A 13824-nucleotide genomic window follows, 5' to 3' on the forward strand; every position below is an offset into this window, starting at 1 on the left:
TCCCCTCTAATGAAAATGTCCCCCCGGCCCGTACCCAGGTACTATGTATACATCACCTTTCCCCCACCTCCGCTAGTCCCCTCAGGCCCTGGGCACAATCTACTCGCCATACACACGCACCACATGGTTGCCTAGTAACGTGGCCGCGTGTATGACGTCATACGCGCGCCCCCTACTAGGTAATCACCTTTGGCGTGTGTGTATGCACAACGGAAGTGGAGGCGGCGAGAAGGTAATGTGTTACATGCACGGGGCACCGGGGGGGACATCGCCATCAATCGTCGCAAAATTGCACGCCGTTCCTCCTGCCTACCCAATCGAGCAACATCTTGCAACATGTACAGACCTGTCACTTAACTGTCCCTAGCAACAGCTCACACTCAAATCCCATACATAGGCTGATGCCTATGTATGGGTAGTGTAGTGTATGGATCGTAGTGTAGGGCTAATTTGGGTAAAGGGGGCAATCAAAGAAACGGGGGTTTAAAAAACATAAAATAAAAAGGATTGCAGCAGAAATCAAACACCACCATAAGAAAGTTCTATTGGTGGCAAGAAAGGGAGGTAAAATTCATTTGGGTGCTAAGTTGTATGACTGAGCAGTAAACTGTTAAAGCTACGCAGTGCTGTGAGTACGCAGTACGCAGGTCCTCAAGAAGTTACGTTTGGTTACATGCATCATGTATGAGCTCCAACTGAGAGCTCGGATGCTAGTTCTGAATGGGTTTAAGCATTTTTCATTTACAGGTTTATTACGAGGATTCACAAAAGGGAAAACCGAGAGCCTGCAATAGTGTAGTATGTTATAATTCAGGCGATGAGTAATAACAGTGAATGGGCTTGATTCACAAAAGCGTGATAACTGACAGCACGGCCATGCTATGCAGTTACCATGCGATGTGACGCCCGCAAACCTTCGGTACCACGCGGGCATAAGCCTTTACGCGTGCAAACCTTTGCGCGCGTCACATCGCGTGGTAACTGCATAGCACGGCCGTTCTATCAGTTATCACGCTTTTGTGAATGAAGCCCAATAAGTTATACTCGCAAACAAGAGTTACCACTCAGGCAACCACTGCATATGGAGTGGGGAGATTAGACCTGTCCCCACTCAGGTTAAGAAGTCGCTCTCTGTAGTTAGGAGAAAAAGGGGGTGGCACCCCTCCACCAAGGGTGGACTATATTATGACTGTAGGTAAGAACAGAGGCACCAGTACAAGAGCGTTAAGAAGTAGCTTTATTGAAAATACTCGACTGTGCAATGCGCTTTGTAAGTACAATGCTGCTTCATCAGGCAGTAATTGGAGCAACTACTATACAGTATGTCTGTCACAGAGGTGCTTGGCTTCCTGACGGTTTTGCTCCAATTACTGCTTGATGAAGCAGGATTGTACGTGTGAGACACATTGCACAGTGGAGTATATTCAATAAAGCTACTTGTTGACCAAATGCTACATAATTGTGTCTACTTTGAGGAGGTAAGTCCACCACTACTTCCTATTTTTAAATGGCTTTTAATGTATTTCACTATTGTGCCTCTGTTCCTACCTAAAGTTTCTTATAATAAGGATTAGCCACACAGGGCAACACTTTGACAGGACTGGGTAGATTATTATACAAGGCAACATGTGCCACTGCATATGTAGGTTTTTCTACAGTGTACACAATGGATAGTAGAAGCTGTGCTTCGATTCCTGTCTGTGAGGCTTTGTTTACATTATAAATCACAAGCGCAATTGCAAGCGCAATTGCAAGCGTTTTTCTGGGGGGCGATTAGCGATTTCTTTCTGCAGACAGTCAGGAAGTGAACTCTTTGACCTGGAACTGAATATCTTTAATATACTTTGTAATAAAAAGCGCTCACTAGCTTATCCAAGCGCTTTAGCACTTATCATTTTTCCTATACCTTCTATTGAAGTGCAAACGTTCTGAAAATGCAAGACCCGCGTTTGCGACTGGAAAGCTTTTAAAGCACTTTAAAAAAATGCTAGCGCTTAAAATAATCGCAAAGCGCTCATAGGCCTTGATTCACTAACCAATGGTTAGTGTGCTTTAAGACCTAGTGGGCGCAAACCACGGAGTTAAGTGGTTTGTGCCGGCACATCTCGCACAGCCCAGTGCGGTGCACGCGCAGCCGGTAATAGTGCACGGTGCGACGATACCGTCGCACCCGCTGCCCAGTAAACGTCGCGCCCGGTGAAAATGACGCATCGGGTGCCCCCCAAAGCGGCTCACCAATGCACCGCTTCGGGGGCACCCGATGCACCGTTTTCGTTTACTAAACAGCAGGTGCAACGTTATCGTCGCACCGCACACTATTACCCGCTGCGTGCGCATTGTACTAGGCTGTGCGCGATGTAGCTTTGCACGGTTATTACTGCCCGCAAAGCTACTTTTCAGGCACTAAGTGGCTTTTCACTCCGGCGCTGAATCAAGCCCATAGTGTGAACAAGCCCTGAAAGTGTAGTGCGTGTATAAGCAGACCTATACTCACCTGCAGGCTGGGAGGGAGGAGTGCTGCCTTAAACTGGGCATACACCGGAGTCAGGGCTTCATCAATATTTTGTTTGTTATAATTTATATTTTTCTTGCTATTTACAAGTTTACAACACAATCTGCCTTCCCCCTTTCTCCTCTGAGATAATGTCGTAATTGTTAAACAATTTTAAGGCTTGTCATTGTTTCCTGACAGCTGTACAAAGGTTCCATTCTTCTGTCTGAAATCTCCGCAGTAGAGGACAGAGTCAGTTCATTATGTGAATCAATGCAGACTCCCCCCTGTACACAGATGTTCCATCACTTGCCTGGATGCGAAGAGGAAGTAGCGTGCGGCGACAAAGACACTCCGTAATGAACTCGCGTTATGAATCCATTCAGCTCTTTATCTTGTCGGAAAACTCTTTGTTTAGCTCCTCATTGTGCAGGTCGAAAATCCCCTTTCAGCGACAAGGTTTCTTTCTAATACCTTTTGTTTTATGGGCTATCTCTGCTGTGTGCAGAGGCATAATCAGGGCCAAGAGGGAACTTATAAAATATGCCCCCAACAGCCAATGAGGATGGCAGTAAAAATAGAATTAGTTTTTCTTACCGTAATGGTGTAAAGAAAACAATTCAACAACATAGACAATGCATTTATTATAATGATTATCAGAGCTGTGCAGCAAAATTTACTGGTGGTAAAATAAAAAATGTATTTTAGCACATTTTTTATTTCTAATTTTTACACTTCCTTGCTTCTAATTAGTACTGCTATAATGTGTATTGGCCACATGTCACTTGGGGGCATTGTGAGACAATAACAGAGGACTTCTGCTTTGAGTTCCTATATTTTCTGCTAGTAGAGAGAGCTCAATGTATTCCAAGAATTCACTTTCTTACATTTATCAGAAATGCTGGCAACTTTTCTGCTGGGAAGGCTCAGGATATGCATGTAGCTCCGCCCTCCCAGTGATGTTTAGCCTAGGCTATGATGTCATGCAGCCTTCTGCCCCGAGCACTCTGGGAGATCATGTGATGTTCCTGCTCACTATCCCTTCCCAGAAAATAAATTGTGGTAAGGGTGAGGTAAGATTTTACAACGAGCAAACATTGAGTAAATCATTTATAAATCAATATTTTGAAGATAAGAAATTTTATTCCTGAAGTTATATACAGTTAAGTTCCTCTTTCTAGTCTAGATGTAGCAGGTGTGGTGGTTTGTGGGTTGCAATTACAGGCAACTACCTTCAATGCATTCGGAACATTCCCACGTCTGCTCGGGCTGGGTATCCACCTCCAGTGTTTTTTCTCCAGATGATCCAGTTCCTCGGTGTTGGGAGTGCTAACAGATAGACTCTCAACCAAGGAAAGAAACTAAATAAATACAATCTTAAAACTAAGGTGCAAATTATAAACTTTTTCAAGGGAGGTGTCCAGAATTATAGAATACATTAAAAGGTTAAAAATAAGAGGGATAGATTGGCCTTTCAAGAAGAATGATACAGTCGTATAACAACTACTGGAAAAAATATTTATTACACTACGCGTTTTGCAAGTTGAATCTGCTTCCTCAGCAGTGGCATTAATGAGACAGGTGCAAAGATCTTCACGTTGGGGAGACCAAGCAACTGCTGAGAAAAAAACATGGCTCAACACGGATGGGAGTTGTGCCACAAACATTCTACAAAGAGGAGTTCTTTGCTACAAGAATGCATGCACTTTATTTCAAGAGCTAACCACAAACACAATGATTGCCGCTACTGATTCATGGTACTATGTGCCCTGACATTCGGGGCACAGTGGGAGGAGATTTAGGGAAATGCCCCAGATTTTCTGCCCTAACACTGAACCTGGTTTCTAGAACCTTCTCGTCTGAACCAAAGAAGTTTGACTGTTCCAGTGAGAACAATTTTTACAGGGCACAAAAAGGTATCGCGTTGAACTTAAACCTACTTGAATTCCATTTTATTTTTTGGTTATAATGTCATTAAAATTTACCTGCAGCATGAACTGGTCCACAATATGCATCTCAGACGTGGGACCTTTGTAACGGAGGTACATGTCAACATCCTTTGCAGTGGGGACATACCTGAAACATGGAGCACAAGAAAAGTCACGTTTGCTCTCTGTATAAAAGTTGCAGACTTGCCCGCATCCTCCACCAATCACTAACAACATCTCCAATATATACGAAGCTCATAAAATCCATCACCAGCACAGCCGCTTGGAGAGGGACTGTCTGACGGGTGCATAAAATATACAGGAAAACATGGTTCTACAATAAAACATTAATATAGCTGCAGAAAAGAATCCTGGTTCATCCTAAGGAAGATTGACAGCAAACATAGCGGAGGACGACTATTATGGGAGGTAGCAAATTGGAAGAGACAGCAGATCTATGTTTCCTGCCATGCAGGGGACCCGACAAAACAGCTACATAATTACACTGTTTGGAAAATATTGTGATAAAAGCATAGCTCGGAACAAGAATAAACCACAAACAAGGAGAAACAGAGCAAAACATCTAAAGGCTTAGAGGCGAGAAGTAAGATTAGCTTGCAGAAGAGATAGGAAGTAATCCTTAATGGCCAATCAGAAGGACGTTCTCATCTTACTTCTGCTTCTGATCACGGGACCACCTATTTAAAGAGTGACTGTAGTAAAAATATTCACATTCTGCTGTCCCTGTCGTCATTCGTGTAATATTACGAGAGAAAAATCCATATTTACTTTGTGTAATAAACAAAATGATAGGTAGATACGTACCTAACAAGCGGGAAGCCTCTGGATGCTCCAGAGACTTCTTACGTATACCTTGACCACACCGCGGCTGGATGGGACCCTCCTCTTCTTCGCAGCCAGCAATAGCTGAAAGCTGAATTACGTCTTACTCCTGATTCCATGGTTGGATTTGAGGCAAGGCCACAAAGGCCATGGCCTAGGATACCAGGAAGCAAGGGGCGGGCAGCAGGATGGCACACTAAGGCAGTTAAACTACCAAACATGTAAGCCATAGAAGTCACAAACAAAGTCTGCGGTCACCCTGCTGCCACAGGGGAAAGCAGTGGAGCACTAGTCCTCCGCTTCCCCCATCCTGTGCGGTGCTCCCCCCCCCCCCCCCTCAAGCATAGCACAGAATGGGGGGGGGCAGGGCCAGGGTAGTACACAGGATGGAAGGACCACAACATGAGAGCACAGGACCAGAGGAACAAATGGGTCAGGGAGAGCACACAGGACAGGTGGTGCACAGGACAAGGGGGGGTTGGATGACAGTGGTCATTGGAATGTAAAATGTCCAAATCCGACCCTGCTTGAGTTTACGGCGGCCCGGAGCGGGAATCCTAATTAATGCCACCATTGTCTACAGTATATTATATACAGTGCCACGGAATATGTTAGTGTTGTATATCAATATTAATAATGAAATTATAGTCTAAGTTACCTTCTGAGATTGGTCAGGTGTTCGTCTGATAGTCCACCATCACTTTCTCGTATAATCAGTAATTTCTCTCTCAGCTGTTCTGGCTCCATGTGAAACTTTTTCAGAACTATATCTAGAGAAAGTAATTGTGTTATTAATACAGTCAAAATGCATAAAACATGATTATAAGACAAGATTTTTCAAAAACTGAAGCTGGATTCACAGTGGTCCGCTGCATAATGCACACGTTCTAAAGAGGGGGAACTCCAATGGAGACTGGACATGGACCTTAATACAAAGCCTGCATGCAGCAAGTTAGCATAACGTGATCAGTTACAATGCAGTACTGTGAACTGGCCCATAAAATTGTATGGGCAGCAAGTTCACATGCAGAAGTATTCTGCAACGCAACTGATGCGATGTGAACTAGCGCTAAATGAATAAAGCTTGGTTCAGAGTGGTCAGTTGCATAACGTATGCATTATAATGAGAGTGAACTGCAATGGAGACTGTCCATAGACTTTATAAAGCCTGCGTGCAGTGAGTTAGAAAAACGTGATCCGTTACTGTGAACAGGCCCATAGAATTGAATAGACAGTGAGTTAACATGCAGCATTATTCTACAATGCAACTGACCACTGTGAATAGGGCCTCAGAGAATGCTTTGACAAAAATAATGGGATAGTGGGCCTAAAGATAGCTAATATAGTGTAGTATTTATTGACAACATTGGATCAAGTGATTGTAAGGTGCCGGGAGGTCTGGGTGCAGGGTAGTAATATGTCCAATCACCACCAGGTTACTATGGTAGTAATATGTCCAATCACCACCAGTTTACTAGGGTAGTAATATTTCCAATCACGACCAGGTTACTAGGGTAGTAATATTTCCAATCAAGACCAGGTTACTAGGGTAGTAATATGTCCAATCACCACCACATTACTATGGTAGTAATATGTCCAATCACCACCAGTTTACTAGGGTAGTAATATTTCCAATCACCACCAGGTTACTAGGGTAGTAATATTTCCAATCAAGACCAGGTTACTAGGGTAGTAATATGTCCAATCATCACCAGGTTACTAGAGTAGTAAAATGTTTAATCACCACCAGGTTACCAGGGTAGTAATATGTCCAATCACCAGCAGATTACTAAAGTAGTAATATATCCAATCACCACCAGGGTAGTAATATGTCCAATCACCCCCAGGTTACCGGGGTATTAATATGCCCAATCACCACCAGGTTATTAAGGTAGTAATATGTTTAATCGCCACCAGGTTACTATGGTAGTAATATGACCAATCACTGCCAGGTTACCAGGATAGTAATATGCCCAATCACCACCAGGTTATTAGGGTAGTAATATGTCCAATCACCACCAGGTTACCAGGGTAGTTATATGTCCAATCAGCAGCAGATTACTAAAGTAGTAATATGCCCAATCACCACCAGGTTACTAGGGTAGTAATATGTTCAATCACGAGAAGGTTGTTTGGGTTGTGATTTCTCCCAAGGAAGTGCATTTTGCACTGTTTTTGTCGCTAAAATAAACTTGCCTCTATTTTTGCCTATATCCTTTCCAAAAGCCCAAAGGTCAGAAGAGGCTTTACTTTGACACCTAAATAAATGCATTTCATGTTGCACACTGATCCTTGGAGGTCAGGTAATACTTACTAAAATTATGTGCAACTTTTCTATTGAGAAGGATGTTCTGAACCTTCGAGATGTCAGATTCTCCAGCAGGGGACAAATCGCTGGCCGGAAACTGTTGTAAAATTCTTTGCTTATCAATTTTCTTCTGAAGAGAGCTCTGTCCCCAGATGGATTTACTGATCTATAAACAAAAAATATTATAGATGAATCTAATTTCTCAGCATCAACAACGCATACTGTCCCCACTTAGCATTTTCAGGTGCATTGGATTGGTCCATTGCTGCATTGCATACATTTGCACAATATTAGCATTAAATTTGCATGAACTTGGAATTATTTTCATTTTATTGACCATCCCGGCCACTAGCTATCCATCAATTAGCTGGAAGTTAATTAATTGATTGATAATACAGTTGATAATACAGTACATTCTGTGTGTGCATATATATATATATATATATATATATATATATATATATATATATATATATATATATAATATATGTATGTATGTGTATATATATATATATATATATATATATATATATATATATTCACACAGTATTATATATAGCTATGGTATTTTTCGGACTATAAGAGTATAAGACACACCCAGGTTTAGAGGACAAACACCAGGGAATTAAATTATACTAAACCTGGTGCATCGAATGTGCAGGGGCATCTTGTAAATGTTCTCCCCCCAATTATAATGTTCCCCTTGTACCTCTTGTTTCCACCCCCCCCCCTCCCCCCGTGTCCTTCTTGTGTCCGGCAATGTCCTCCTCTGTCTCCCTTGCACCCTTCTCTTTCCCCCTTGTATCCTTCTCTGTCTCCCATGTTCCCGCCTCTATCCCCCTTGTGTCTTCCTCTGTACCCTTTGTGTAATCTTGTGTCCCCCTCCATCCCCCTTTGTGTCCGCTGTGTCTTCATTTGTCCCATGTCCTTCTTTGCCCTTCTTTGTGCCCTGTTTGTCCCCGTGTCCTCCTGCGTGCCCCCTGCATCCTTTTTTATCCCTGTGTCCTCCTCTGCTTCTCCGCTCCCCCATGCATAGTCAAAAGCAGTGGCAGCACGTTTCACCTGATCCAGGTTGTGTGTAATGACGAGAGGTAAGGTCTCTGATCACAGCGGGTTGGATGGATTGGGAGACACATGTTGCCACTGCTTTTAACAATGCATGGGAAAGGAGGGGGGGCAGAGCAGAGGATGACACAGAGGGACAAAGGAGGACACAGGACAATACAGAGAGTCCCCGACATTGGGGTGGGCCGTATTGGCAGGCATTCGTAAATCGAGGACTCCCTGTATTCGGATTATAAGATGCAATTACTTTTTCTCCCCACTTCTGGGGGAGAAAAAGTGTGCCTTATAGTTCGAAAAAAAGGGGTTTATGAAGTATCACCAGAGGATGTATTGCCATCCGGGCCAGGTGCCTTATCAGTTTTTTATTCTTGCCTACACTCCTGTAATGTTTGCCTGTTACTCACCTCGCCTCGCTCCTGTGCTGGTTCTCCTGAAATGGTCACTCGTTACACTCCAGCCGCGGGGTCCCAACAGCTCCTCCATTTCCATCCTGTAATGGCGGAGAGACGTCAGCCCAACCTTCTTCCTGGTCCCTCTATTGCTAGGCAGAAGAGATAGGAAGTAATCCTTTATGGCGTGTGCTAGCTCCCTCTTTATTGCAGTAGCTGGAGGCGGTACTGCACCCTCCTTAATTGAGAGGCAGGGTATTTCAACCCTGCACTCTCACAGATGGATGCTATTGCATCCCTGGTCACAGCCACAGCGTTCCGCCACTGTTTCCCCCTTTCCTGGTTCTCCTCCCTGTTGGCTTTCTCTCGACCAGGATCTCCCTTCCAGGACATCCCTTTGGCTAATCCCTGTTGCTATACCTGCCTGCCTGTCAGTTGCCTGTCAGCCTGCAGCCTAACACAGGATCCCTGCCTGTCAGTTATACTGCTTCCCTGGGTTTCCCTCAGGCTGCCAGTTCCCTCCTGAAGCTCTACAGTCACCTGCAGCTTCCCTGGGTTTCCCTCAGTCAGCCAGTTCCCTCAGGGAGCTCTCCAGTCACCTGCAGCTTCCCTGGGTTTCCTCCAGCCTGCCCGTTCCCTCCCGGGTTCCTAGCCTGTCAGTTCCCTTCCCAGGGACTACCTCTGACTGTCAGTATTTTCGGGACTTACCCTGTCAGTCATTACCCCTGCTGGGATTCTAGCTCTTTCTGTCAGTGGTGCGGTAGTCCTGGGGGTCGTGACCTGGCAAGCACCAGGCAGCGAAGTAGTCTGCCACCCACTAGGGGTGACGGCTCATTGTCATTTGCAGGGAGCGCTGATGAAGACCCGTGCTTGCTTAGACCCCAAGCCATGGTTCTGCTCGCCCCTTGATAACAGTGATGGGATCAACAGAACCCCGAAGGTTCCCAAGAATCCTCACAACTCCTTACTGCGTTAAGTATTTAATGCTGTATTCAAATTGGAAGATGGGGACCCTTCCAAATCTGTAATATACAACATTTCCCTTGTGAAGACAGAAGCAAAGCAAGCATTCAATAGCTCTGCCCTACTTTGGTAGTTCACCATTGAGTCCCCTCCCTCATCCTTCAGGAGTCCAAGATAGTCTACCTTTATTTTTTAGAACTGATGAACTTATTTGGGTTAGATTTGACATGCCTAGTGATTTGATTTTCAGCTTCAATCTAATTTCTTTTCTACACCTTTCTGATTTTGTACATTCTTTTCAGTATTTTAAGTTCAGAAAATACTGCACCGTATTAGGTTCCTGGAGTCCTACTGTTCCTTTTAGGAATTTTTGATCCATATTGGTCTCTAATATCTCTCAAGTGTATAGACAGATATCTATTATAGGCTCTAAGTACTTCTATGACTGCAGTGAAAACAATTTAAACAATAACTAAAAGATTTATATCTTTTATTATTTCATAAAACAAGTTGCATGTTACCTTCTCCTGAGGCACTACGTTCCAGTGGAAGGCTTTGGTCCGGTTAGGGATATGGCGTCGTGGGGTAGGCAAGGGTGGAGGCCCGGGAATACAAGGAGGAATTAATGGATCTTCTATAAAGCCATTTCCAAGTTTTACCATTACCTTCATCGGGCCTGTGTCATTTGGAAGTTTTGGCATTGGCACAAACCCAAAGTCATTATAAGATTCAGTAACATTTTCCATCTTGGTCTTCTCATCAAGGTCTGGTGGACTGGATGGAGGCTCCGTCTGATTATGATTGAAGTGTAATACTTCATACATACTGTGGTGTGGAGATGGACTTTGTTGACTCTGACTGCATTGTGCCTCAAGCAGCGACAACCAGTCGTCTCTCATGTCCACGCTCTTCCCAAAATCCTTGTTGTGTTCATTGACGGGTATGCGAAATCTTTTAGAAAGAAAATTTGAAATGCATTGCTTAGCTTGTTAAACTTTATCAGCCTTTATAGTATTTGTGGTATGCGATTCTGTTTATGTATTGGCCATAACTAGAGGGGAGCAGCCCCTGTGATCGCAGGGGGTCCCCGAGCTGTGGGGCCCCCCAACTACTAACCTTCAGTTCCTCCAATACAGGGGATTATACTTCAGATCTGGTGTTTTTGTGGCTACACTTGTAATGGGTGTGAAGATTATGCTGGCCACACTTGTTCTATGACCCGTGTGAGATGGGCCTCAAGGCCATGAAGGCCACCAAGGGGAGGCAAGGGAAGGGGTGTGAGCATTGGGGGACCCCATCAAAGTTTTGCTGGCGGGGTCCCATGAATTGTAGTTATGCCAATGCTTCTACAGTGTGTGTGCGTAAGTGTATCTACTGTGTGTGTGCGAGTGTAATGGGCCATTTCCACTTAGTGTGAAATCACAATGTGAAATTTCACATTAACAATGAAACCAATGCAGTTCTATGGAGTCGTTTCCATACAATACATTTGTCCACAAGCTTTGTGATGCAGAAACAATATGAACTGCATGCTGCAGATTTCCGTACCACGCACTGCCCCACATCCAAATTGAGATTAATGGACATCAATAGTCCCCCATCCGCAGCAAATGTTCACGTTTTGGATGAAAATTTCCACATCCATTTTCTTATCTAAGAGGATTCTTTCTGTTTTCCTGTGTAGTCACAGTGATCTTATATTGCTATGGAGATTACAAATCGGATGCGAAAATTTGCATTCAAAACACACATGAAAATTAATGTTTTTTCAAAATCGCATTCAGTTTACATATGCGAATTCAGATGAAAAAATGGAAAGTATACCAGTAGAAATAGTCCCTACGGTTTTGTGCACATCTAAAATTTTTTTTTTTTGCGCATTTTTTTTCCTCACCCGGCGCTACGATTGTGCTTTTTAACCCTTTCGGTACCGGCCACCTAACCCCCCCTTCAGGACCAGGCATTTTTGCAGAAGGGGGGGGGGGTTGCAGAAGGGAGGGGGCACGTTTGAGGGGTCAGGCAGCCGGATTCTTGCAGGGTCTGGCTGGGCAGTGTCCCCCCATGGTGGCCAGGTGTCCCCCGTGTGCAGCAGCCTTCACTCACCTTCCAGGCTCCAGTGACGAGTCGCAGCGGATCCCTCCGCTCCGGCCGGCATCTCAGCTCCTACTGCCACTCAGTTCCAGGTCGTGGCTTGATGACGTCATCAAGCCGGGACTCGGTGCTGACGACAGAAGGAGCAGAGATGCCGGTAAGAACGGTGGGGGGCGCCGATCGTCGCGGCAACGGCAGGAAGGTAAGTGGATCCTCTTCTTTCCACCCTACCGCCACAGCTGTAAAATTGATTACTACGATCCGACGATGATCGTAGTGATCACGTGATCAGCAGCCATACGCGATGGCTGCTGATCACTGAGGGGAGATGCCAGCTGTCATATGACAGCTTAATCTCCCCTCTCCGGTGTGCATGATCATGTTGGGATGGTTTGTTAGCGCGGACGTTGAATCGACGTCCGGTCAGAACGGTAGCACCACCTGCTGGACGTTGATTCAACGTACCTGGTCCCCAAAAGGTTAAAGCTCATGCGAAACTACTTTGTTATTCTGTACATGTTTATATCATATTCTAAGGTATATAAAGCCTTACGATTATGTCGCATTGCACCATTACTTTATTTAAAGAGTACCCGAGGTGTGTTTAAAGAATGTTATCTGCATACAGAGGCTGGATCTGCCTATACAGGCCTGCCTCTGTTGCTATCCCAAACCCCACTAAGGTCCCCCTGCACTCTGCAATCCCTCATAAATCACAGCCGTGCTGTGAGGCTGTGTTTACATCTGTAGTGTCAGTCTTAGCTGCTCCCCCGCCTCCTGCATAGCTCCGGTCCCTGCCCCCATCCCTTCCCTCCAATCAGCAGGGAGGGATGGGATGCAGGCGGGGACCGGAGTTCTGCAGGAGGCGGGGAAAGTAGCAGACTGACACTATAGAGATAAACACTGCCAGCTCTGACAAGCTGTTTGTCAGCAGCGTGGCTGTGATTTATGAGGGATTGCAGAGTGCAGGGGGACCTTAGGGGGGTTTGGGATAGCAACAGAGGCTGGGCTGTATAGGCAGATCCAGCCTCTGTATGCAGATAATATTCTTCAAACCCACCTCGGGTTCTCTTTAAGAAGAGCCCTGGCCGTTTCAATACAGTCCAAGAACGTTCAACCTTTTTACTAGCCATAAAAAATGTTCCAATCCACTCGCTCCATTACTTCTAGTTGCACCTAGAATAATTCTCTTTTTGCAAGACTCTTTCTCTCTTCTGGCCCATTGAGCCCCGAATAAAAAGACAAAAAAGGTAATATTTCCACTTGATTAGTGGCCGTTGAATTGGGAGCACCGTAAAGGGCATGTTATGCTTTTCTGCATAGTTAATGGGAGGGGGAAAAAAAAATATGTGCTCGGCTGATAAAATTCACTCCAACCCACAGTAATTTTCCCAGAAAGCAATAAATCTAGCTAGAGGAGGAAATCTTATCAGATGGCTGTGCGGGCTGTATGGGGAGGCCCCGTGCTGAATCTGACCTTTTCAGGTTGAGCTAATTGCTCACATATTTCTGGCTAGGGAACTGAATATTCGCCACGATTTGACTCAGCAAGATGTTGGCGGAGGGGAGGGTGGGGGTTGGGGGGTTATCCAGCTACCCTGAGCTATAAAAAAAGGATTTTTTTTTGTTTTTTACAGGTGAAAGATCAAGATCCCTCGTAATAATTGTCCGTGTTTTGGCCCATCCTAATCACCATAACAAAATAGGCAGATTTGCCGAACTTTGTGAACTTTGCAAAATAAGTTA

The 13824-nt window shown here is 44.7% G+C and overlaps 1 protein-coding gene and 1 long non-coding RNA gene across 5 annotated transcripts in view; one reads left to right on the top strand and one right to left on the bottom strand.

Moving 5' to 3' along the window:
* Positions 1-13824, bottom strand: part of LOC137541205 (formin-H-like) — a 174937-nt gene that overhangs the window by 48927 nt on the left and 112186 nt on the right. For both annotated transcript variants that reach the window (XM_068262386.1, XM_068262387.1), the window contains 4 exons: positions 10509-10938; positions 7577-7736; positions 5921-6032; positions 4477-4567 (listed from right to left, as the gene is read on the bottom strand). In XM_068262386.1, the coding sequence (XP_068118487.1) occupies positions 4477-4567; positions 5921-6032; positions 7577-7736; positions 10509-10938 (793 nt within the window). The remainder of the gene's footprint in view (positions 1-4476; positions 4568-5920; positions 6033-7576; positions 7737-10508; positions 10939-13824) is intronic.
* Positions 1-13824, top strand: part of LOC137541206 (uncharacterized) — a 426898-nt gene that overhangs the window by 8756 nt on the left and 404318 nt on the right. The window lies entirely within an intron of this gene.

The sequence above is a fragment of the Hyperolius riggenbachi genome, chromosome 12 (assembly GCF_040937935.1).
Source record: "Hyperolius riggenbachi isolate aHypRig1 chromosome 12, aHypRig1.pri, whole genome shotgun sequence".
Classification (NCBI taxonomy): Eukaryota; Metazoa; Chordata; class Amphibia; order Anura; family Hyperoliidae; genus Hyperolius; species Hyperolius riggenbachi.